General features: G+C 46.8%; 2 protein-coding genes across 9 annotated transcripts; one reads left to right on the top strand and one right to left on the bottom strand.

Moving 5' to 3' along the window:
- Positions 1-142: 142 nt before the first annotated feature.
- LOC146582730 (WD repeat-containing protein 88-like) lies at positions 143-7,853 on the top strand. Of its 7 annotated transcripts, none has more exons than XR_014893493.1 (12): positions 143-342; positions 1,497-1,607; positions 2,621-2,709; positions 3,516-3,627; positions 3,755-3,893; positions 3,971-4,100; positions 4,307-4,494; positions 4,993-5,075; positions 5,168-5,236; positions 5,606-6,256; positions 6,352-6,450; positions 6,557-6,571. XR_014893493.1 is itself a non-coding variant. In XM_085283053.1 (12 exons), the coding sequence occupies exons 1-11, from the start codon at positions 253-255 to the stop codon at positions 6,680-6,682; spliced, it is 1,236 nt and encodes a 411-aa protein (XP_085139179.1). In that variant the 5' UTR covers positions 143-252; the 3' UTR covers positions 6,683-6,722; positions 7,745-7,853. The 7 variants fall into 7 exon arrangements, 5 of the variants coding, with proteins under 5 accessions (XP_085139179.1, XP_085139096.1, XP_085139265.1 ...); XM_085283053.1 differs by lacking the exon at positions 5,606-6,256 and adding an exon at positions 7,745-7,853 and having other exon boundaries at positions 6,557-6,722; XM_085282970.1 differs by lacking the exon at positions 5,606-6,256 and adding an exon at positions 6,867-6,996 and having other exon boundaries at positions 6,557-6,722.
- wdr59 (WD repeat domain 59) lies at positions 7,686-24,350 on the bottom strand. 2 transcript variants are annotated; one of them, XM_085281966.1, is made up of 27 exons: positions 24,236-24,350; positions 23,514-23,563; positions 21,631-21,766; positions 21,417-21,502; positions 21,259-21,339; positions 20,901-20,938; positions 19,094-19,182; positions 18,885-19,001; positions 18,432-18,509; positions 17,684-17,840; positions 17,509-17,588; positions 17,300-17,429; positions 16,944-17,065; positions 16,664-16,828; positions 16,408-16,503; positions 15,674-15,778; positions 15,424-15,545; positions 14,752-14,905; positions 13,075-13,128; positions 10,795-10,928; positions 10,262-10,343; positions 9,882-9,994; positions 9,619-9,769; positions 9,294-9,375; positions 9,096-9,216; positions 8,873-9,015; positions 7,686-8,437 (listed from the first exon to the last, which is right to left on the bottom strand). In XM_085281966.1, the coding sequence occupies exons 1-27, from the start codon at positions 24,287-24,289 to the stop codon at positions 8,202-8,204; spliced, it is 2,976 nt and encodes a 991-aa protein (XP_085138092.1). In that variant the 5' UTR covers positions 24,290-24,350; the 3' UTR covers positions 7,686-8,201. The 2 variants fall into 2 exon arrangements, with proteins under 2 accessions (XP_085138092.1, XP_085138177.1); XM_085282051.1 differs by lacking the exon at positions 13,075-13,128 and having other exon boundaries at positions 24,236-24,343.
- Positions 24,351-24,397: the final 47 nt, after the last annotated feature.

The raw sequence follows: 24,397 nt of genomic DNA, 5'->3' as shown, positions 1-24,397 counted from the left end.
CACAGAACCATAATTAGATTAACTCAAACTGAAACACGCGGTGTTAAACAGTAGTATAATTATCATTAACTGTCAAAGTGCGTGCGCATTTTGCTTGTTTCCGTTTCCATCAAAAATCGAATTATCAACTAATTATCTTATCTCCCACCGCCCCCGAATGCACCAAATTTCGCTTGTGAGGCTGTTGCCACGGTAACTGTCATCAGCTAATGTGGCTTTTGGCTAAACGACAAGTTTTATTTGTACCGAAAAATGGCGTCAAGGAACATCGACCCTTTGTCAGCGGAGGAGCCTTCAGAAGGCGGAGAAGAGGAGAGAGGAGCGTGGAGCTGGGAGTCTCAGGTAAACCGAAACGGTTAGCTCGGTGGCTAACGTTAGCGTGATGCGTTCACTTGCATGTGAGGTTTGTGCAAAGTTAGAATCCTGCATCCTGTCTCTTGGTCTGAAGCGCTTCACGAGAACAAAGTTATTTTAGAGCGTCTGATCCCGACAGTCTGACTGAGATGGAGCAGGCATATTTATTCTGTAACTTCCAGTAATTCTGTAACAGTTATTATGAAGTTCAGGTAATAGTAAAGCACTATTACAATTCCTAGAGTCTAAGTACAGTGCAATACTGAGGTCGCTACTTTTATCTTTGATGTATTGACGTTTTATCGAGCTTAAGATTTCATTTACAAAACATAAGAAGAGCTCATAGAAACATGGGCAGATTAGTGAACGGCCTCAAGGCGCCACTGGATCAACCAAATGAACGTTTCAAAATTAGGATTCACCAGCGTGAGCGTCATAATAAAGGATCTGTAAATCATTTTTAAAAATCTGTGCTGTCAGTGTGGACTGTTATACGCAGATTAATGTTGTAAAATGAGTCTGAAAACTATTTGTAAAAGTGACACTGATGGGCAGAGTTGCATGTGTATTGCAAAACCAGGTAAAATGGCTTATCTTGCACTAGCCTGCCTTTATTTCATGTTTGACATTGATGCCTCTAAGCTGGTTAGGAAAGTTTCCCTTAAAAATCATCTGGGGACATAAGAAAGACCTTCACGGGACAGTAAGACCCAGAAACCCCAACCTAAAAGGCTTTTAGGTGGTAGGGCAGCCACGGGTCATTGAGTGAGTCAGAGGGGAGGGCCAAACATGCAAACTGGCTTTAAGCCATTCCGCCCTCATTTTAAAGTAGGGAAATGCACATCATCAACTCTATATTTTTATCCGCAGCACCAAATCTTACCTCTATTTCTCTGTCTGGGTTCTATGTGCGGTAAGATCCCACTTTCTCCTGTTCTCTCAGCTATTGCAAAACAAGCATTCATTTAAAACCAAAGCTTAGAATTTGAGCTCCAATAGCCCAAAATATATTGCTATCCGAAGCTGGTCCATAATTATACTGGGCAACCACTGCATGGATGTTCTTTGTACAGTAGATGTCAGTCTTCTGTCTTGCTCCTCAATGGTCTTCTGCTAGTTTGCTGTATAATCTGTGTCTGCAGGTCCCAGTGAAGGTGTTGCAAGCTCACAACGATGCTGTGACCACAGCTCGAGTCTGCTGCGACAATCGCTGCATCCTGAGCTGCTCCTCAGACTGCACCGCTGTCCTCTGGGTAAGCTGCTGTCATGGTCGGCAGTTTTTATGAGTTGATGTGCCTGTTTTGATTTTAGGGTTGGTTTACACTCGAGTTTCTAATGTCAGTTCAATTCAGTTTTATTTACACAGCGCCAAATCACAACAACAGTCGCCTCAAGGCACTTTATATTGTAAGATAGATCCTAGCCAACAATCATATGACCCCCTATGAGCAAGCACTTTGGTGACAGTGGGAAAGAAAAACTTCCTTTTAACAGGAAGAAACCTCCGACAGAACCAGGCTCAGGGAGGGGCGGCCATCTGCTGCGACCAGGAGATACTTTGTACTTTGAATCTCCTGTTCCACCACATCCCCAAAGTTCTGTGGAGGCTGTTGGAGTACAGTTAACTCATCGTCATGTTCAAGAAACCAGTGTGAGACGATTTGAGCTTTGTGGCTGGAAGGAGCCATCAGAAGATGGTACACTGTGGTCAAATAGGCATGGAAATAGTCAGCAACAACACTCGGGTATGCTGTGGAGTTTAAATGATGTTTAAATGTTGCTAAGTTGACACCAAAGTGTGCCAAAGTGAACGTAACTCTACACTCTTAAGCTACCAGCAGCCTGAAATCAGGACACAAGGCAGGATGGATCAATCCCACCGTCTCAATGTCCCAACTAGAAATACAGAAGATCAGACAGTTCCAGTTTTTTTTATCGTCTTATTTTGGTGAGCATGTGTAAACTGTAGCTTCAGCTTCTTGTTCTTAGCGGACAGGCGTGGCTCCCCGTGTGGTCTGCTACTTTAACCCATCTTCTTCAAGGTTGTGTGCTGAGAGATGCTCTTCTGCAAACCCTGAGAGAAAAGCCTCGTATTTGTGTTTTTGTGTGTCCACATCAGTCTGTAGAATCTCAGAATCTGTGTTTGACTGAACAGCCTCTCTGTAGATCAGTTTTCTGATGAATTCATTCCACAGAAAGTTTAGGAATAAATCATCAGAAGGTTGTTCCATATTCACTCTTCCTGGTTGACCTCTGACCTGTGTAGGATGTGGGGAGCTGTCAGCCTCTGAGGACGTTTGATGGAGTTCACAGTAAAGCCATCACTGAGTGTGCTCTGATCCCAAACAGCAACAGGTGGGTTCCACATTAGCTTTAAATTCAGCTAGGTTATGATCCTGCAGCTGAGAGCAGATGATTTCTCTTTTGAATTTTGCAAACATTATGCCCTGGAAGCCAAAATCTTTCCACCTGTATTCCTTTTGTCTTGGTCAAAGCTGAGCTGTCGGGTCTTTTCAAGTGAGGCAGAAGTGATTTGGTGTAAAAGAAAGGGTGAGATGAACTTCTGCCAACATTTACAGAAGTAGCGTTAGAAGGTGGCGGTGTACAGGCCAACATTAAAACATTTTTTCAGTTATTTGTGCAGCTGGCCTTGTAGTCGATTACTGCAATGTCTGAATATTTGGAAAAATGAGTTCCCGTGAGCTCCCCGTCACTGTCACTGGAACTGTAAGCTCCACCAGCTGGTGAAGAGTCGCTGTTACCAAGACTGTAAAGTCAAGTAGACTTGTAAAAGTTGACTTTCTGAGATTTGTAAAACAAAAAGTAGCAATTTTTGCACCTTTATCTGATGATAAAGTTGTTCAAATAAAATAAAAACCCAGTCAACTATGGACCTGCTGGAACAGCACGCCACCAAGCAGAGCACCAGGAAAAGATTGTTGTTAGGAAAAGTTTTTCTTCATTTCTTTGAGGAAAAAACATCTTTGTGAATTAATCGATGACTTATTCATTGTCCATGGACCCGTAAGGCTTCATGTAATCTCTCACGCTGATGACATCAACATGAAAAAAACAGAGTTCACAAAAAACAACAATGCAGAAACGTCCATGTAGTAGCCTGAGTGCAGCTGTGAATGAAACGTTTGCTCTGTGTGTGTCAGGATGGTCACAGTGTCCTGGGATAAGAAGATGGTGGCCTGGGACCTGGAGACCGGACTCACTCTGGTAACGTCTGCCGTCACGCTCCTGGAGTTTCAAACCAGCAACCTTCCTGTGATTGGCTGCACACATTTCTCTGCGCTGGGTTCAGAGCACGTGTTTCTGCTCTTTCACACACATGGAATAAATTTGGTCTTTTTGCTTTTCTGAGCTTGACTCATTTTTATGATCTTTGTCGCAGTGGAAATCGAGGCAGCTCGGCCTGCTGACCTCCTGCAGCTCCTCGTCCGACGGCCGGCTGGTCGTTTGTGCTGTAAATCCTCAGAATGGCGTTTCCGTCTGCGACGCCGCCAGCAGACAGATGTTGCACCACGTCAGCGGTAGGACAGGTCACATGTTGCCCGGTCGGCAATAATACTCCTGTGAGCGTCAGTGAGCGTGTGTTTGCTTTGATCAGATCTTCACCGCTCCTGCATCACTCGATGTCGGTTCGACCCTCAGAGCCAGCGAGTGGCCACCGTCTCTGCAGACCGCAGCGTCAAACTGTGGGACCTGCGGGCGCAGAAAACCACCGTGTCCATCGACAGGTGAAGCATTTCAGTGACCTGTAGATGCTCTGAGCTCCTCTCCCGCTGTGTGGCTTTTGTCTTCAGTGTGAGACGGTACAAAATGATTCATCCAAAACACTCTGAAGTCTCAGATATTTATCAGATTCACAAAAGTTTGATGACAATTTTCAGACCCTCAGAGCAGCCCCCTGTGCACTTGTTCTTGTTTACATTCTCGCAATCAGTAACCATGGAAACGTCGTCTCAGCCTGCTGCTTCACCAGCAACGGGCACTTCCTGTGCACGGCGTCGTGGGACAAGACGCTGAAGCTGTGGGACCTGCAGGCGGGGGGGTTCCGATCTCACGGCGGGACGCTGCTGCAGGGAGGCCACGCAGGCAGCGTGAGTGCCTGCTGCCTCGCCGCTGCTGACGGTGAGACCTCTGAGCAAGGCACATTCCTGTTCAGGTGTCCTCAGCTGACGTCCTCAGATTCTCCAGTAACATTTGTGCTGAACTACGAGCAAGAGGCGGAGTTTGATTCGATGAACACTTTCTAAATCCACGTATGGACAAAAGAGTTCTTTTAATGTGTATTTTTAACTATTTAATTATTTATGCATTAGGATGTTAGCTAATAATGAAAATGAACAAAGCTCATCGTGTCGTGTGCTGTAAGCATGTTTTCTGCCCTCATTAAGAAGCAGACCTCTAAAGGATCAGAGGTCAGGTGGTTTAGACCTCTGGTGGTTGCACAGCTTAAGATTTGTAAGAAATGTCAGCACCTTAGAGTCCGTCATGCTGTTTACTATGTTTAGAAAGCAAGCACTGCTCACTGATGAGCTGATGTGTTTTTCTGCAGGTACTGGAACATGCTCAGTTCTTCCTCATAATGTTTGCCTAATAAAATCACTTCCTGTTGTGTTTCCTCAGCGAACCTCCTGGTGTCCGCCTCCTACGACAGGACTGTTGCTCTCTGGGATTTGTCGTCTCTCTCTCAGACTCTCGTGCTGAAGGTGATTAAACTCGGCTGTGTGAAGACATCCTGATGTTTCTGGTCGTGTTCTTTTAGACACTTAACTCCTGATTTTGCTTTTTCCCCCATCAGGGCCACAGTGATTGGGTGACAGATGTGTCAGTGAGTGCTGACGGGAAGTTGGTGGCTTCTTCCTCCAAGGTTCACAAGTATTTTCCCTCACAGTCCCGGCCAGAAGTTTTTGCTCCTTGAGCTTTTCTTTCTTTCTTTTTTTGTCCTGTCTTTCTCCCCTCACCCTCACCGTGCTCACCATCTCTGAGCCTGGGTCTGCTGGAGGTTTCTTCCTGTGAAAATGTAGTTTTTCCTTCCCACTGTCACCAAAGTGCTTGTTCACAGGGGGGTTTCTCTGTTTTATTGCAGGGTCTGGATGTTACAATATCATTGGTACCCTGGATGTTTAATCTGTTTTCTGATAATGCACCAGAGAAATGTTAAAAATCATTTTATGGAAATTTGGAAAGCAAACAGTGTTTAGTCTCCTGCATCTCACCTAAGACATCCTGTAACCAGGTACAGGACAAACAGACGTAGCCAGGATGCCAAGGCTGATGGTCTCAACATCAGTACTAAGAAAAGGCAGCAAATCAACATAACGCCACACAGGTCTGACTAATAGTGATGAACAGCTGGAACGTGCTGAAGGTTTCATGTATTTTGGCAGCCCAATCAGAGCAGAGTTTGACGTCCACGCGGATATTTAGCAGAGACGGACCAAAGCGCGTCATCTGAGAACAACACAGGTCATGCAGAAACTTTCTGATGCCGGCACATTTCACAGAAAGACGTCAGAGCAAGAAGTGGGTGAAGACACCAAAGGGTGTGTTTGTTTTGTATTCTGAGCTGGTCAGCTGTAAGCAGCATCATGGGCCCAGGACGGGTGGAGTCAAAGTTCCTTCCTATCTGTCACAATGAAGAAAACTAGCTGCAGGGTCACATCACCATGTGGGACTGATGGAAAGATCTCTCGTTCACCTGCATTTGGACTCCAGGACCATCTTCAAGCTGTGATTCCTTCAGTGTCAGTAATTATATAACAGAGTCACATTTGAAGCCTCGTGACTGCAGCTCATGGCTGTGAAGTTCAGTGCAATTCAACCCTCTGTCAGGATCAGAGGATGCTCTCCACTCAGTTTGTTACTTCATTTCCTGATGAAGATGAAGGTGTTTTTGGGGCACATATCATTTTTAAATATTGAAGGTTGAATTTGAAACTCTGTTAGACGACGACAACAATTTCACCGCGTCTGTCTCTGCAGGACGGGACTGTTCGGCTGTGGGACATAGAGAACATGGAAGAAATCCCAGAGGTCATGAAGAAGAGGAACGCGGAGGGAGCGGGAATTCACATCCTCAAGGTCTGAGTCGTTCATGGATCCTGTGTCCTTTTTTCTCTGATTTAAATGTTTTAGACTCCCCACAGCTGCTGGTGGTCTGTGATGACGACACTGTGTGTGTTTGCAGTGTGAAGAGTGTGGAAAGCCATTCCCAGTGTCCAGACTGCTGACCTCAGAGCTGCTCACGCAGTGCGTCTTCTGTCGCCTCAAATCGCCACCCAGATACCGACCGCAGCCGCCACTGCTTACATGACTTCCTGCGCAGGAGGAAATGTTGTACTAAGTTTTGCAAGGTCTAGTTTTTAAACCGAAAATCGAATCTGATGTTAAAATGATTCCGAGTATGAAACTCTGTAATCCTGGTTCTGATAATGCTGCTGTATAAATAAATGTGTAAGTTCTTTGAGTCTGGAGTCACACATCTGTCTGCTTCCCAGGTGTTTGGTGGCTCATATAAGCTTTACATCACCTCCACCTCCACCCACGCTGCCAAGCTCATGAATCTAGTCTGAGGTGTTTCTGGATGGACTTCATATGTTCTGCTGTGTCTGTGGGTCCTTCCCAGTCTAAAGACATGCGTGTGGTGATTTGAAGTTGCCCACCCGTGTAAGCTCTCCAGGATGTGTCCAGCTGACCCACGTAGGTGGTTACACAGCATATCAATAAAGAGAGGTCCAAGGAAGGAAGCGAATATGATTTATTGAAGTACAGAATTCATTTTGAGATATTTGTCTCTGATGGCATTGAATCCCGGCGGGATCGGGATTAGTGCAGGGACGCCGGAGTCTAGACGCCGGTGGTGGAGATGAAGATGCTTGAATGGAGGTGGGTTGCACAAAGGCATCTGCAAGTGAAATGGCAGATGTGCACTGAGATTTAAAGTACGTGTAAAGGTTGATTGGCCTGAAAGATGATTGGACCAGACCAGTGATGTCACAATCAGCTGACAGCATGGGAAAGTGGAAGTGATGTGATGCCACCAAACATCTGGGTGTGTTGAACTCAGCTGAAGTGACGCCTGAAATGCATCTTTGGATTTCAGTAACTTGTAGCTTTTTTAGATAAAGGTTAAGCGTAGTGGTTGATGATGTCATCGAGCTTTAGTTACACACACACACACACACACACACACACACACACACACACACACACACACACACACACACACACACAACAGGCTGTTATGTGAACAGTGACCTTTGTATTGCGACGTCTGTTTTAAACTGGACGCTGGAGAAAAGCACAACTGATTCAGATTTCATGCACAAACATACTTTATAACATTTGAAACTATTCAGTCTTTAATTTTCTACAGAAATCCGTCAGAGTCTGCGACGGCGTCTGCAGTGAGGCAGAGAGCTGCTGCGAGTCTTCGCCGCATCATTCGCTTCTGAGCGCGGCGACTCCGCTGTGTTACAAAGCACCAAAGGTGAGGTCACATCAGTGACTTGATTTGCCACAAAAATGCGATTTTAGTCGAGTCGTGTGTTTCATAATCTGCGTTCGATGAGTCTGTTTTCTTTGCACTTTTTTCCACGTACAAACTTTTCCAGCTTTGACAGACAGAAAAACGTCCGTGTTTTTTCACTTGTGCTAATAAATCATCTTTGCCATCTCTCCTGGACTGGATTCGATGCTGAGATCTCGCTCTGGAGCGAAGTGTCGGGCGGACTGATGTCGCCTCCAGCAGAGCAGCTGCTGATCTCCCATCATGTGATCACAGAGGAGGTTTTAAACATGGCGACCCCATCACTTGGAGCGTCCGCGCCGCGTCAGAAGGTGCTCTGTAGCAGACAGTGGCAGCCGCAGCCGGCCGGACACTCGTCCTGCCGCCGAAACCAGTCCATCATGTGACTGGTGTGTCCTCCGTGGCCGCAGCTCAGGCAGAAGTTGGAGGAGCCGCGGACGGCGACGTGACAGATGGCGCACTGGAAGGTGAGGCGCTTGCAGACAGCGCACTGCGTCCCACGAGCCTGACTGCGGCAGTGACAGCAGTACACGCCAAACTCTGCAGAGAGACGACAGAAGAAGAGCGTCAGCAACACCTGCGGACACAGAGCGTCTTCACCTGTGTGAGGTTTGTCTTCCTCAGAGCTTTAAATACTTAGCTGTGCCTCTATTCTTTGTTTACTCTCTTCACATTCTTCTAACATTACAGTTTTCCTTTATAGAAAGAAACCTGAACACGTTTCTGATTGGTCAGATGCTGCAAACCCCGCCTCTTTCCTGTGTGTAGCTAGATAAACCCTGGGTTTACTCTTCGTGTGACTCCTTAGCTTGAATGATGATGTTAGGGTAACTGAAGCTGGATAACAGAGACATGCTGGATAGTGCACAAGTGAATCAGAGGTGCAGGTGAGGTCGCTGCAGTGTAAGTTAGTCTAGTCACGCGTGTTATTTCATTGTTCTAACACATCAGCGACTTCTTCCCCAGAAGACGCACCGATGCCTTTGTGAGGTTCGGGTGGGCAGGAGGCGAACTTGAGCACTTCGGCTCTCTTGTCTCGCAGACCCCAGCGGTACAAGATTTCACCGTAGCACTTCTTAAAGTCGTCAAACTGCAGTGTGTTGGCCGGGTCCAGAAGCCTGCACAGGGAGAGGAAGTGACATCAGACTGACAGCTGGGCAGATATGATTAGGCGCAGCTGGAGGCGGAGCTATGTCACCTCTTGTTCATCACGTGCTGCTCTCGCTCGCGTTCTCGCGGGTCTGTGTAGCCCTGGTTGACATAGCGGTAGTCGTCGGGAGAGGATTCGCCCCACGGGTTGGCGTGCTCAGAGTCTCGACCTGGAAGTTAAACAAAAACAGGAGATGAATCCAAACATTCCCAGAGGCGGCGTGTGTGAGGAGCTGAGGAGCCTCACCTGGGTTCCAGGTGGTCGTGGTGATGGAGTCAGAGGTGCTGGAGCAGGAGCCCGAGGTGACGGAGCTGGACGTGTAGCTGGGCTGAGATAGCCAAACACACACATTACATCACTTCCTTTTACATGACCTAAACAAACCCTGTGGAGTCAGCTGGTGTGGAAGTCAAAGAGCCGAGTGGGCGCTTAAAGTTTTTATTTAAAAAATAAACTCTCATCCAAAACTAAAGCTAAAATCAATTCTTCTAAACAGGATTTCCCAAACATCACGGTACCTCAGCTCAGCTGTTTCCATTTCTGTCAATAAGCAGCCTTTAATCTGACTCACATAACGAGCGTGGTGCGGGGGGAACGCGGAGGCCCGTGACGTATGGTGCCCGAATAGTGCGTAAGAGTCTGGAGGCGGAGCCTGAGCTTTGAACACGCTGCACAGCATGGCCAGAGTCTGAACGTCACTTATCTGACTGTAGTGATCCAGGCTGAAACACAGAGAATCAACATGTGAATCAGCTGCTCCGTCACCCAAACCGAGAGCTCAACGCGGCACAGGCGTGGCGATCAGGAGCCTCAGCTTTGCTCTCAGTAACTCACAGAGTCTCCAGCAGGTGGCGTCCGAATGGGTGTCTGGCCCAAGGAGTCTCCATGTCCGGGTCAGAGTCTGGGCTCAGGTCCTGATTGGTTGCTGCAGACGCCAGAGCCCAAACCTGCACAGAGAGGCGGGTTTAGAAGAGGCGGACAGCACCTCTGGTTCAGTACTTTCTGCTCTCTTTATGTGGGGAACACTTCAGCCACAAACTAAACTCAGTTTTAACTAAACTCACTTTGCTTCCCTGTTCTGTGATTTTGTTACCTCGTCTCTAAAACCTTCCTGGCTCCACGTTTTGTATAGTTTCTACTTGTGTAGCATCAACAAAAGCATTCAAAATCTGATTCAAATGCAAGTTAAAAATAAAAAGGATGCAAGCACCAACCTTCGCCACGTCTCTGCGTCCGACAGCGAGCGCCGCTGCTGCGTTCTTCTGACACGTTTCCTGGATGTCGTTCATGTTCAGGCTGAAGAGAGAAAATAAACCTGTAACGATCAGCGCGAAACACGAACGTGAAGAATTTCTTTACATCACAACAGCCGTCATCTCGATGTTGTGAAGGCTTCTGGTGAGGGGGGGTAAATCCATCTTTTATATACAGTCTATGCTTTGGCTTTGACTGTCTGTGTGATAGTCGGGCGATCCAAACCTTCCTGCAAAGGCTCATTTCTCTTGTTCTCTCGATTGATTGTTGATTAGTTAATCTGACCTTTTCAATAAATAAAATAACAGAAATAAGTCAGAGACACAGTTTTCTATCATAAGCAACTGAAAGGCATCAAATGCTCCTGTTTCAGAGGAACCAGAGGATTATTTTGGCCTTTACGCTCGGCTAAATCTGTTTAAATGAGTTTCTGTGAATCAGCTGTGATGTGACTCGAGTGGGTGAGTGTTTGTTTTACAGCCTCGTGTCTCACATGTAGTTCTCTCCCAGAGTTTTGTGGACGGGCAGCAGGCAGGAGATCTCCTGGATGATGACTTTTCCAGCCAGTTTGATCGGACGGTTGCCGTAGTCCGTCCCCTCTCGCTTCGTCTTAAAGCGGCGGGATTTCTAACAGACAGAGAGAGACAGACAGCGAGCCGAGAGGACACAACAGAGCACCACCTGATTAAAAGTGGGCCGGAGGACGGGGTTCTTCAAGAGCCTGTTCACACTGCGAGACGCTGACTGACCAAAGACTCCGAGCTTTGAGATTAAGTGATTGTTTGTTTTTAAGGGTACTTTTTGTAACTTTGTCCAGGGAGCTCTCCTCCCAGACCTGGATGACGGCATCAATAAGCTCCTGTCTGTAGCTGTTAGGCAGTGTCAGATGCACTGATACACAACGCCTACCAAAGGTCTCAGTGGGATTTATGCCTGAGGAACATGAGAGCCGGTCCATGGCATCACAGAGGATCTCTGGCCACGTGAGGTCAGGCACCAGGAGGAAATCAGCGTGCACGGGACCATCATGAGGTCTGACAGATACTGGTCCTACAGCCCCATGCAGCTCTCCTCCACCAGGCGACCCATCTCCTGGTAGCTCCTCCACACTCTTTGCTGGGAGACACAGCAAACCTGTGCTATCCTACCAGGTACCATCTCGTGCTACGAGCAGTGACGAGGATGGTTGTAAAAAGCTAAAGTAAAGAGAAATCGGTGAGGAGAGAGCGACGGTCTCATCGTGGTCTCGCCGGTGCACCTGTGGTCACTGTGATTTGAACCAAAGCAGGTCAAACGGATTCACAGTCCTATATTCTTCCTAACTGAAGTGTCCTCACTTTGTTATACTGCGATACTCGAGTCCTCCTTTGACTGTTTTGGACCACAGGAGACTTCAGAGGGGAATTCTTACACACCAGACTGTCGGGAGATCTTTTGGTGACCTCTAAAAAAGTCAGAAAACCAGAATCGAACTCGGGCCGCTGCACTCATCTTTCAGCACCTGTGTCACCTGTGACCTACGCCAGCGCCCTTTTTCCTCTCTTAAACCAGGAAGTGAAACTCTTGACATTAAAAATCTCACCTGGAAGGTCAAAGACAGGCCGGATTAACCCAACAACATTCTTCATGGGTCATAAACTTCACCTCAGCAGTTTCCGAGCCTTCCCGCAAAGATCCGCAGAGATGCAGGTGGCGTGTGTTTATGTGTTCACTCTGTTATTGATAAGAGGGCGATTAGTGCTGATTGATTGATCTCCATTTGATCGTCGTCCTCGGCAGCTCGCAGTGTGAACACGGTTAGCTTCCAGTTTAGTGACACACGATTATGCGGCCAAGTTATTTTCAATAATAAGTTGCAGCTCTGCGCTGAGACTTACCTGGACGTGTTAAATGTTAGTGAACATTCAAAGCTTCACACTTTGATGAGCAGACAGGAAGTCGGGCAGCAGGGTTATTGCAGCACCGTTACATGATTTAAGTTCAGTTATGTGCTCAGAATTATCGGTCATGCTAACGCTGCAAATTAACCTAAAATCACTGCGCTTTCATCCCACGCTACCTGAGGGAAGTTGCCTTTGCTGTGAACCTTTGGAGTTGCTGCAAGAAGCAAGAGGAAGTCTGTCTTTTATTTTGAAAAACAAAACAACTTAAATTCTTCGAGCACCAAAGCCCTGCAGCATCCAATCCAAGTGCAGCAAAGTAACCCCAGCTGCTCAAACGCCACCATCCTGATGTTAGCGTCTTTACATCAGCTTTGCCCCGAGAGCTTCTACCTCTGTGAGCCGCTGCTGAGGCCCGTGTCCAGAAACACGTCTGCGTCCACGCCACAGTTTCACGGATTCTTCCTTCACCCGCGCTCCACCTCTGCACCGCCTTTATCAAACCCTCGCTGACAGACGAACAGCACTCTGCTGTAAACTTACTAACTATGACAGACATGTTTTTTTTAGCACTTTTAAAATGTACAAAACACTTTTTTCAAACCTTTGAGTTAAAACTTCTTCAGATTGTGACACTTGCAGTTTTTCACAGAGCGTAAATCAGCCCTGAGAGTTTCTCATGACACACTTAAATCCAGAACACATAATTTAATATTGTTATTAAATTAGCAGAATCAGGATGTGTTAGTCGAGGCGGCTGCAGCCAATCAGTGACATGCAAAAAAACCAAAGTTAACCCCGAACGCTGAGGAAAAGCCCAGAGCGAGGAGAGGAGAGGACGGAGGCGGAGATCAGGAAACGGGGATGGGTGCTCGGATGGAGGAGCTCAGTACCGGCCAATCGTGGAGGGTTTGGACAGACCAGCGGCGGGAGGCAGAGATTGGGAGCTTCGGATAGTAAGGAGGAGGAGTGGCCCACAGCGGCATGGGGGAAGGGGAGCGGGTGATTGGCCGGAGAGAAACAGGAACACAGGAATAAAAAAACAAAACAAACAGAAACTGATCAGAGAGGACGGGACAGGAAACAGCAGCAGCGTTCAGCTCGACAGGGGCGAGCGGCGAGGGTTCTACTTCCTGTCAGGGTCCAGACTCAGGAGTGTTTCTTCACACCTCACTTACACATGAGTTTGTTTGGCAGCACTTTATAACAGCCTGTGACTGAGGCAGAGATTGTTTTAAAAACTAATTCTTATAGAAATGACAACATCAGCGTTCCCTTCCATATCGAAGCCTGTCAGATGTCACGCCCTGATTCGTCACATGACCTTTTCCAAGAAGAAAACAAATACACAGGCTTTAACTGCCAGCGGTTAATTCAGCGCGGATACACAGCTGCCGCTAAGCTAGCCAGAGCTTCCAGCAGTTCACTGTGGCCCCCCGCTGGGCCCAAGCGCCAAGGATGTGTATGTTTATTTTAGCTCACGTAGCTTTTCAGCCATTTTTACACAAAGAAACAATTAAAAACACCAGGCAGATGTTATGGCTGTTCAGCTGATAGCCACCAGCTTACTTTCCACTGTTCTGATTTTAATGGCCAACAGGGGGCGCTACTCTGGATGCAAAAAGACTTCAAAGCCATACAGACAACAGGAAACAGCCTTCGACTCCGTGCTCTGATGATGATCTTATTGTCTGTAATACTGAGTAAAACATAAATTATTCATCAGGAGAGAGGATTACACAGCCGTCAGCCAATCAGTGTGCACGGTGCGATCAATCACAAGCTGTTACCCAATCAGTGTGCGGTGTTCTTGGGTTGTCACTCAGATCCACCCGTCTTCCGTCAAACGCTCAGCTCGAGCCATCCAGAACAGGCTTCACCAAACAACCGGTTTCCATCTTTTATACGATGAACAGTTTCACTTTTATAAGTGGTGCATATAAAAGGCTAAAGCAGCCACAGGTCTAACAGGTCCTCTGACACAAACGCTAGAAGCTGCTGCACAGTTCAACTCTGCAGGTCAAGTTCCAACCGCCTACAAACAACAACGCCCAGTGTACGGGAACGGTCATGTGATATTTGTTTCCATGCATGTCGGCTCACTCTTTATTCTGGGCTCATCTAAAAGGGAACTCCTTTCTGGATTATCTGCAACCTTAAAAATAAATCGGTGTTTGATTTGAGTGTCGCAGCCAGAACAAAAGCCCAGCTCAACCCAGAAGGCTCAACATTAGAGGACTGGTACGATATTTCTGTAATGCAAAGAATCCTCTATCTCACAACAAACAACACATGTTCTGTTTTCTGTAATCAGCCTGCAGACAGAGGAAAGCTGAGGTCACTGTAAACACATCAAAGCAGCGACAGCTGTGAAACTAACGGTGCTGAGACCGTTTTCAGAGTGGACGAATCTTAACACAGTGTTATGACTGAGACCCCGAGAGACTCCCGGGAAAACTAGAGGCTAAACTAAAGGGACCTGTGTGTGTGTGTGTGTGTGTGTGTGTGTGTGTGTGTGTGTGTGTGTGTGTGTGTGTGTGTGTGTGTGTGTGTGAGAGAGAGGGTCTCACCCGTTCTTTGTAGTAGAAGGAGGAGATGGAGACGGTGTCTTTATCCGAGCGAGTCGGGCTGCCGCTGTAAAGCCGCAGAGTGCTCTGAGACTCTGAACGCATCTTCATCGGAGTCAGGACCCCGCTGTGATAGGCCGACAGAGCCGACAGGGACCTGAACACGCACACACACACACGCAGGTTCGTGTACTTTATCCGAGCTCCATCAAACAGAACCACAACAGTTTATAACCACAGCTCGCATCCACAGACATGTTTGGATGTTTCATTATCAGACGGATACAACGAAACAAAAAACATCCATTTAAAAGGAAAATGTTTGGATTATGTTAATTTAATGCACTTTTCTTTAATATGTCATAAATACCTGGATAAAAACCAAACTGAGCACATCCATGTCGGCTAAAAATCAAAAGTCACTGCTCAAAGCCTTCAGGATTAGAGCTGCAGGGACACTTTAAAGTTTGTCTCCATCATGAGAACAAAACATGAACACATCGCCATGAAAACAGGCGCTGACACGGGAGGAGATCCGACGCCACTTTGCACAAAGAATTTTCAAGATAAGTTGTAAACTTTGCGTCATCTGTTTCCTACAAATCTGATGTTTGTTTATAAAAATGTAAAGAAATGTTGACATGATTGTTAAAAAAAAGAGGTGTGGTATCTTACCTGGGAGTGGGCTCTGTGGGCGGGGCAGAGCGGTGCATGGTTATCGGTCGGGTGAAGTAAACGAGACAGCCGGTGCCACAAAAGCGAGCTCCGGATGTCCGAGGGAACGGGATGTTGGCGTCCTGGAAGGAAGCAGAAATCTCCTGTGACACTTTGAGAGCGTCAGGCAGAAACGACCCTTCAGCTGTCACATGGAGAGGACAGAAGAAAACTATCCTGCACAGAGTAGGTTACCTGGTGCAGGTGTTACCTGGTAGGAGCCGTAGGTGTTGGTGACTCGAGGAAACGCCTGCAGGGACGGAGTGACGGGGTTGGACAGGACGAAGGGGCCGGAGGCCGGACTGTCCTCCTGCGTCTGAGACAGGAAACAGACAGAGCAGTGATTGGCTGAGATTTTGTTACAGTCACATGACTGTTTTCCTATACCAACATAAACTTATGTAAAAGATAAACAAAAACAAAAATAATTTGTACATGAAATTCAACAGAATATCCCTTATCCTTCTCGGGGTCACGAGGGGGAGCTGGGATATATCCCAGCTACCGTAGAGCGAGAGCCGGGTACAACCCGGACAGGTCGCCAGCCTGACGCAGGGCTAACACAGAGACAGACAACCATTCACATCACAGTCACACCTACAATCAATTCACCAATGAACCAACCCCACTGACTGCAAGTCTTTGGACGGTGGGAGGAAGCCGGAGTACCGGAGAGAACCCACGCACACGCAGGGAGAGCATGCAAACTCCACACAGGAAGACCCCGGAGTCAAACTAAGGACCTTCTTGCTGTGAGGCAACAGTGCTAACCACCACACCACCCTCACCAGAATACAGCAAACAAAGTTTCCCCACAAAACAGAGCCTACACCTGCGAGAGCGAGACAGGTGGTAGTGGAGCAGCGCCCCCAGGTGTGGTCCGTTTAAAGGTTCTGGTGTTGCTGGTGGAGGACTTCAGGGACAGACACGTGACGTTATTCTCACCATATCAGACTCCAAGCAGGACACGAGCTGTCGGACGCACGGCTCCAGGCAGTTCTGGTTCCTCTTCACCTTCTGCAGAGACGTGTCTCTGAGGATCTGAGCACAGGGAGACGCCTCAAACACAGACCTCACTGAACTACAGCTTCAATCACAGTCAGTTTGATTTCAAAAATACAGAAGAAATCAGAGCGTGAGCTGCATGCAGCCTCCAGCATACACAGGTCTGGTTTACTGACAGCGTGGTGCGTTCGGGTACCTTCTGGATCTTGGTCTTCATGGCAGAGGGGATGGTCGTCGGGGAGACAAACTGGAAGGTGGGCGCGGCGTTGTTTGGATACTGAGCCGGAAACTTTACCACCAGGTGAACCTGATGGCTCCCGAAATGAGCCGACACCACGCAGCTGTGGTTCAACGCGTCCATCTACACAAAACAAACATCACCAATCAGTCTGATTTCAATGATCGTCCATCAGTGAGCTCAGGACTGCTCGCCCTCCTTTGAAACGTTTCCTCACTACCATCAGGCACCAGCTCACCTCCACGTTGACGTTTCTAATCTGCAGGTTGACCAGAGAGAACTCCTGCTGCAGAGTCTGAGCGAGACCCGAACCTGCCGCCGAGTCCTGAAGACCTCCAGCAGTCAGAGACCCGTCCTGATCTGAGAGATGCATACAGAAAGGTCAGAGGTCAGACTCAGACTGGACCTGGATCAATGTTACATCTGCTTACAGTCAGAGTTTTCTAATATCCTCTGCTGCAGCCTCACGCGTTCCTGGAACACTTCTTTTCGCATGCTTTCATATAGTTTCACATTGAGACGGTAGTGACGTCTGTGTTAGCCGTCAGTTAGTGTGCAGTCAGTGAAACGTGTGAAGGCAGCTCGTCGTCTCACCCTGCAGGCTCTCCGAGGCGGGGCCCCCGCTCTGCTGGCCCTCCGACTCCTGAGACGACAGAGGCTTCTCCGACTCCGCGGTGAGGGACATCGCGTCCATCAGGTCCTCCTGCACGTCACTGACACACAGCTACACAACAAAAAAACAGCACAGATATCAGCCAATCAAGTCTCTGTGTGAGCTCGTCCCCGTGACGCCGCGTGCTGACCTTCTGCAGCTGAGGATCCACCCTCCATATCCTCAGAGTCTGATCTCTGGACCAGGTGACCAGCTGGTAGTCCTTGGAGCCTGCAGGGGAAACAGCGACAGGGCGTCACTGAAGAGGAGAGAAAACAGCCACAAACCTCCGCTCTGCTTTTCCCCATCTCTGCGGCGAGTTTCACCTTCTTTCTGCGGCCGCCACTGGAACTCCAGCACCACGTCGTCGTGTCCCACGAAGGCGTGGACGGGGCTGTTGAGGTCGAGCGTACTCCACAGTAAAAGGCTGTTCTCCCTCCTCAGCTGAGGAACCATCACCGTGACCAGACCATTGGAGAACGGCTGACGAGGCAAAAACACACTGAGCTGCTTTTTCCTCAGTTTTATAACCAAGCGCAAATCCAGCGAGTCTGCATGTAACTGGAGGATGCACAGCAAACTGCACAAATCCAGATTTGACCACGGTTATAACCCGCTCGGGGCAGTTACTGAGCCGCTGCGCTTGTTAGCAGGGTGCTAAAGGTTCGCTTGGATCCGAGTGATGTAAATTTCCTCAGCACGCGAAGGCGCCGTGCCCCCCAATTTGTTGTGATCTGATGCTAAGGCAGCAGAAACTGTGACCCCAGGCGAACCAGGAAATATAAGCTGTCTGTGTGCATTTCACCACGAGCAGCACCCTGCAGGAGGGTGGAGGCCGTGATGGAGGCCATGAAGTCATCATAAAAGTGGACACAGATCAAAGGATCTGAGGGTTTTTCCCCTCACACACTTCTACACAGCCTGCAGTATTTTTGGAACCAGAGTGGCGCCCCCTGCTGACCATTAACATGAATGCAGGGTTAAGGCACTTCCATGTTTGCTTCACCTGTCAGACCCTGAAGCTTCATCCTTTTTATCCCACTACAGAAGCACAAACACGAGGCCGACACTCACCGTGTACCTGGCCTTCCACACCGGCACCTGACACGACAAGATGTTCAGGTACTTCCTGGGCTGCCGGTAATCCCAAAACTGCACAAAACATGAAAAGTTTATTTTTCAGATGTTTTTCTGCTCGTGTGCATTTAAAGAATTATTTAAACATGTCTGCGGTGCTTTTGTGTCTCTTTTTGGTGATTTGGGTCTTTCTGTGGTGTTTTTTCATCCCTCTGTTTTGGTTTTAGGCGAATCAGCTGGTTGGTTTTGCTTTTTCTTCCTCGTGAGCCTGTTCAGTAACACAATACTCTGAGAGCTTTGAGTGCTCAGGTAGAGTAGAGGTCACACTGACAGACGCAGCTCTGAATTCTGTTTTTCCAGCTGGGACGTGCGTGCGACAGGATGTGAATCTGCTGTTTCTCGAGTGTTTCGCATGCTTATTTGTGGCCTCTGGGTTTTCTCTGCTCTCACCCTCACTGAGTTGTCCTGGCTGGACGTGGCGAAGATGAACTCGCTGTCCGGATGCCAGTCGAGGCCGTGGATCTTGGACAGGTGAGCGGCCACGTATTCTGCCGCCGTGTTCGGCTTCTGCTCAGAGGAAACACGCACCGTGAGACGATTGAGTGCGTTCACGTGCACACGTCAGCCCGAAGCCAGTGAGTCAGGACGGGAGCGCTCACCCTTTTGTCCCAGATCCGAACGTCACCGTCGTGACTGGACGCCAGCAGGTTCTGGTTCTTCTTGTTCCACTTCACCTGAGACGCCCCAGCTGGCAGGAGGGAGAACTAGTTTGTAATTAGAGAGTTAACCAAGCAAAGTTCATCCATCACTACAGCTGACTTTAACATTCAGTTGCTTTTTTTCCCACATAATATTGCATTTAAGAGCAGTTATGGTGCATTCAAAGACACTCAGCCATCTGGACGTCTCAGGTTTGCTGTCGTTTATCCAAAAGACAAAAAAAGAAAGAGAGAAACAAAACAAACCAAATGTAGTAAAAATGTGATTTCTGATTGGATTAAACTCAGTCTCCGCCTCTGCTCACAGCTGCATCAGCACATGACAATAATAACCAATGAAAGGCCGGAGATCAGTGATAACGATTACTTTTTTCAAGTAACGAGTAAAGTAAGGGACCAGTGTTACTTTCCTGTAAGCACGCTGCACTACTAAACCGTGATTTTGTTTGCGAGTGTCCCATGAAGATGACGTCCGAGCGTGCGACGTTCGTGGTAACAGACGTGTGCAGATCAACAACGGGTAATATGGAGTGCAGGGAGAGTACGACTGTGCAGCGTTTAAAGCGTGGAAGTACTCACATTACTTTGAGTTTGATTCCAGAAAAAGTGACAAAAACATTAGTGTCCGCTGTTCACTCTGCGTGGGAAGAAAACTTTTTACAGCGAAGAAAATCCCAAAACTTCTGAGCGAGCAGCGAGCTCGCTGCCACGGGAATGTGAAATTCACAGAGAAACCTCCGGATCCTCCCACTGACACGACCTCTACGGCACACCTGCACCAGGGCAAACCTCCACCCGCCCCACTCCTGCTAAACAGGTGACCACAGATTTAAGATCGACAGGACTCAGTCCTGTCCTGTAATGGATTAAAAGTCCTGAATGTTTGATTTTATTTCTTTCTGCTGTGTTTTACTTGCATCTATTTGAAGTGTAAACACAAAACATTATTTTATTTTCTGCGCTGGAATAAAGAGAAACAGTAGAATTGGGCTGAAAGGTCTGTCGCTTTATTACATATTCATGTGTGTCATGTTTTTAAAAAGTAACTGAGTAACTAATTACTTTTGAAAATAATCAGTAAAGTAATGAGAATACTTTTTTGGAGAAGTCATCAGTAATTAGTTACTAATTACTTTTTTCAAGTACCTTGACCAACACTGATCATTACAATGTAAAACCTCTAAAGTACTTCAGACGTTGTTACTGTTTGAAATCATTTATGGTTTCATTTCATGTAAAACTGTTGGGTGTGACTTCCTCGACCCGCTGGTTCTAAATTTTAGCAGTTATTAGGAACTGATATATACATTACGAAGTAATTACCAGCTTGAACACATTTGCCTAAATCTAAATGGAGACTTTTCAAGGATCCCCTTAGAAGTTGACATGAAATCGTTTATAAATGACAATAAAGCTGAGACGCTACGCTGATGCAAAACTGAAAGTGTTGGCGAGGCAGTGAGGACGGTAAAGAGAAAAACATATGAATGAATAAATGAGCAAACAAAAAGCTTGTTTGGTGTTTACATCGGTAAAGTGCGCGCTCTCTGCTCTGCCCTCTCGTTTAATCCTGAGCCCGACTCCATCAGGACATCAGGCTTTCGTGGACGCGTCCCCTTATAGCACACAAACCAGCCTAACTCTGACTGACTGTGAGGAGGTCAGTTAGACTCAAACTGAATGTGTCAGCTGTGTGAGGTCATGTGGACACTGACGGAGGAAACAGTCCCGCCCTTTAAATACTCACCGACCGCGGACAGCGCCAGCGTGGGTTTCCGAGTGTCTCTGTGGGGTCAAAGAATCAAAAATCACTCAGAAGTATTGTCGGGATTCTTCAGACGATCACCACTTCCCTGTGACCTCTTAGTCTAACTGATGATGTCAGGCTAAGAGAAGCCAGATAACAGAGATATCCTGGGTTTGTTAAACCAGCTTCGTAGTCCAGGCCACGAATCAGGATAAAGATAATTTTACCAGCGAAGCTCGTCGTAAGCACACTTGTTATATCAGGTTACATGTTAATGCGGGAACGTGTGAATGTTTTGTCTTAGACAGATAATAATAAATAATAAACATGATACTGGAAGGTCTTCCTTTGCTCTGACCTGGTGTCCCAGATGTAGATGTAGGTGTCCACGGAGCTGGTGACCAGGAACTCGGGTTCAAACCAGGACCAGTCCAGATCGCTGCGGACACGAACACATCAGTGAGGCCGGACCGCGTTTACCCGCTGATGGGTGCGTTTGATTTGATCTGCTGTTACCTGATGACCCGGGTGTGCCCCTGCAGGGAGGTGTGCGTTTCGCCGCAGCCGTCCCTCCACGAGTACAGATCCACCCGCTGGTTACTCTGAGGACAACACGCACACACGTTCAATACACACTGGGAAACACACAAACCCTCCACCTTCTTTACCTACACGACATTATTTCTGTTGCGATGATTTTATGATGAATTATTCTGGAGGTCTCACTCACAGAGGCGGCGAAGACGTGGGCGTCTGATCTGTGCGGGTTCCACTGGACCGTCCCCACGTCCCACTTACTCTGTCGCCCGATTTTCCGCGACGGTTCAGACGGCAACTCCAGGTTCACCAGGTACAGGAAGCGACGCCTGCGGCACGATTACGGTGACAGAAGGTAAAATCGTGTGAATTTAAAATCTTCAATCATTAAAAATTACAAAAATATGCTGCAGGAGAAATGAAGCATTTGTCACTGGAGAACAGGAACAACACAAATGAAGCCACTAGCCACTCCAACATCATTGTGAAGTTTGCGGACGACACTACAGTGGTGAGACGGCCTACAGGGAGGAGGTCAGCGCCCTGACCCACTGGTGTCGAGACAACCATCTCACCCTCAACGTCGCAAAGACAAAGGAGTTGATAGTGGACTTCTGGAGGTGCAGAGAAGTACACACCCCCATCACCATCAACGGCGCTGCTGTGGAGAGTGAGCAGCTTCCGGTTCCTTGGCGTACACCTGGCTGAGGATCTTACGTGGTCAGTACACACAAACAAAACAGTGAAGAAGGCGCAGCAGCGCCTCTTCTTCCTCAGGAGACTGAAAAGATTCGGCATAAGCCCCCGCATCCTCAGGACCTTCTATCACTGTGCCATTGAGAGCATCCTCACTGGATGCATCACCACCTGGTATGGCAACAGCACCGCCTACAACTGCAAAGCTCTCCAGCGAGTAGTGCGGTGTTCTGAACGGATAATTGGAGGTGAGCTTCCCTCCCTCCAAGACATCTACAGGAAGCGGTGCCTGAGGAAAGCGGGGAGGATCATCAAGGACTCCAGTCACCCCAGCCATAAACTGTTCAGACTGCTTCCATCAGGAAGGAGGTTCTGCAGCATCCGGTCCCGTACCAGCAGACTGAGAGACAGCTTCTTCCACCAGGCCATCAGACTGCTGAACACTTCATAGACACCTCAGCTTCACTACTGGAACTTCAACATTATGCACTCCACACTGTATATAAATGCCACTTGTTTTGCACATATTCAACTGCCAACCTCTGTATATTTTATTTTATTGTTTATTCTATTTAATTTTTTAAATGTGTATATACACACACACACGTAGATATACATATTTAGTATACACATTCAGTAATGTGCATACACTCTTATATTGTACACATATTTATTCATATAACTCTCAGATTTAGCCGTTCTTATATTTTGCTTGTTTTATGTTATTGTATTTTGCACACCTGCTTGTGAAGCTCACACACAAGAATTTCACTCACATGTGCTGTACCCGTGCACCTGCACATGTGATGTGACAATAAAAGTGATTTGATTTGAAGTAAATATGAGAAAAAATATATTAATTATTATTACCTCAATATCTGTATCTCATTTGTATCTCTTAATCTTAGATCATTTAAATTTTTATTACAGCTGACTTTGTCTCAGTGTTAACTTCTTATTAATAATATTTTTTTAAATTAATATTTGACTTTTCTTAACCAAAGTTTGACTTTCTTGAAACTCTAAATAATGACATAAAAAATTTCATAGCTGCAAATTTCAAATGTTTTCATGTCATAAATCATAATGAAGTTGATTTTTTATATAAATATAGATCGTTTTCACTTTTTTATCTTTATTAACTTTTTAATAATTTAAGTATCCTGTCATTCTGATACTAACTTATTATTAATGTATTATTACTACACTTATGTTCCTTCTCGCAAACATTTATTGTAGCTCAGCGGACAGAGCTGCTCTGAAACTGAATAATTAACTGACTAATGAGTAATTACGAGCCTCTGATGTGACATTAAACACATTTCATTATTTGTTGTTTGAGAAAAAGGACTGTGGCGCGTTCAGGTGACCCAAACTTACCCGGACAGCACAGCGTGGGAGCCCAGGCAGTCCACGGACATGGCGGTGGCCTGAAAACACGAGACAAAAGCAGCAGTGACAGTTTTTAATTTTAGCTAACGCCGTGTAATTTTCACTGTGCCTATTTTAGTGACAATCAAAATTCAAACAGAATTAAAATCGTCGAACTTCAGTTCAGAGAGATTTCCTCTCATTCAGAGCAGATGTGCTTTTCCCTGAATTAAACGTGAGATTAAAGACGAAGTAACCTTTGCTGCTGACACAACGAAGCTTTCAGGTGATATTAAATTACCCGATATGATCATTTATTATCAACTTGTTTCTGTTTATTTTACTATTACATATACAGATATTCAAAAATTATCAAAAATGTTTGGAGTCTGCGCTTTTAAAAGTGACCAGAACAACTATTCAAGCACCTGAATTACTGATTAACTTCGGTGCCACATAAACAACTCCATCGATTAATCGATTAAAAACATTCAACTGGATCGATCTACAACAAACACTAAGAAGAAGTCCGGGTGATTAAAAAAAAAAAAATAAAATAAGATAAATAAATAAATAACAAAAAAAAAAAAAAGTCCGGGTGATTCAACTTGGACTGAGCAGTTTTCTCTTTTACGAGACTTTGAACGCTCCCTGACCTGCGCGCGCAGGCGCTTCGTACAAACATGAAATTAAAAATATAAAAATAAATAAAAAAAGAAAGAAAAACTCACCTGGGCGTCTCTAAACTCCACCACAACATTCTCACTGCTCCAGCGAGCCGCCATCTTTCTCCCTCTCCTACCGTCAACAAACACCACGTGACGCTAAAGTGACGTGACGTTCAGGACAGTGGGAACAACACGCAATAACAGCCGCGATCTGTTCTATATAAT

Source organism: Mchenga conophoros, linkage group LG1 (genome assembly GCF_057382185.1).
Source record: "Mchenga conophoros isolate Kocher_MC1m ecotype Shallow Benthic linkage group LG1, M_conophoros_male_GT1.1, whole genome shotgun sequence".
Taxonomy (NCBI): Eukaryota; Metazoa; Chordata; class Actinopteri; order Cichliformes; family Cichlidae; genus Mchenga; species Mchenga conophoros.
Note: the sequence above shows the minus strand (reverse complement) of the source record. Positions and strands in the feature narration are given on the sequence as shown.

Bases quoted from the DNA above. Each gene is read 5' to 3' on its own strand.
- LOC146582730 (XM_085283053.1), top strand. From the start codon at position 253: ATGGCGTCAAGGAACATCGACCCTTTGTCAGCGGAGGAGCCTTCAGAA. The intron at 343-1,496 runs GTAAACCGAAAC...CTGTGTCTGCAG, and splicing joins CGTGGAGCTGGGAGTCTCAG to GTCCCAGTGAAGGTGTTGCA. The intron at 3,628-3,754 runs GTGATTGGCTGC...TCTTTGTCGCAG, and splicing joins TTCAAACCAGCAACCTTCCT to TGGAAATCGAGGCAGCTCGG.
- wdr59 (XM_085281966.1), bottom strand. From the start codon at position 24,289: ATGGCGGCTCGCTGGAGCAGTGAGAATGTTGTGGTGGAGTTTAGAGAC. The intron at 18,510-18,884 runs GTGAGAGCAGAG...TGTTTTGTGCAG, and splicing joins GCCAGGACAACTCAGTGAGG to TTTTGGGATTACCGGCAGCC. The intron at 9,770-9,881 runs GTGAGTTACTGA...TCTGTGTTTCAG, and splicing joins CGCCACCTGCTGGAGACTCT to CCTGGATCACTACAGTCAGA.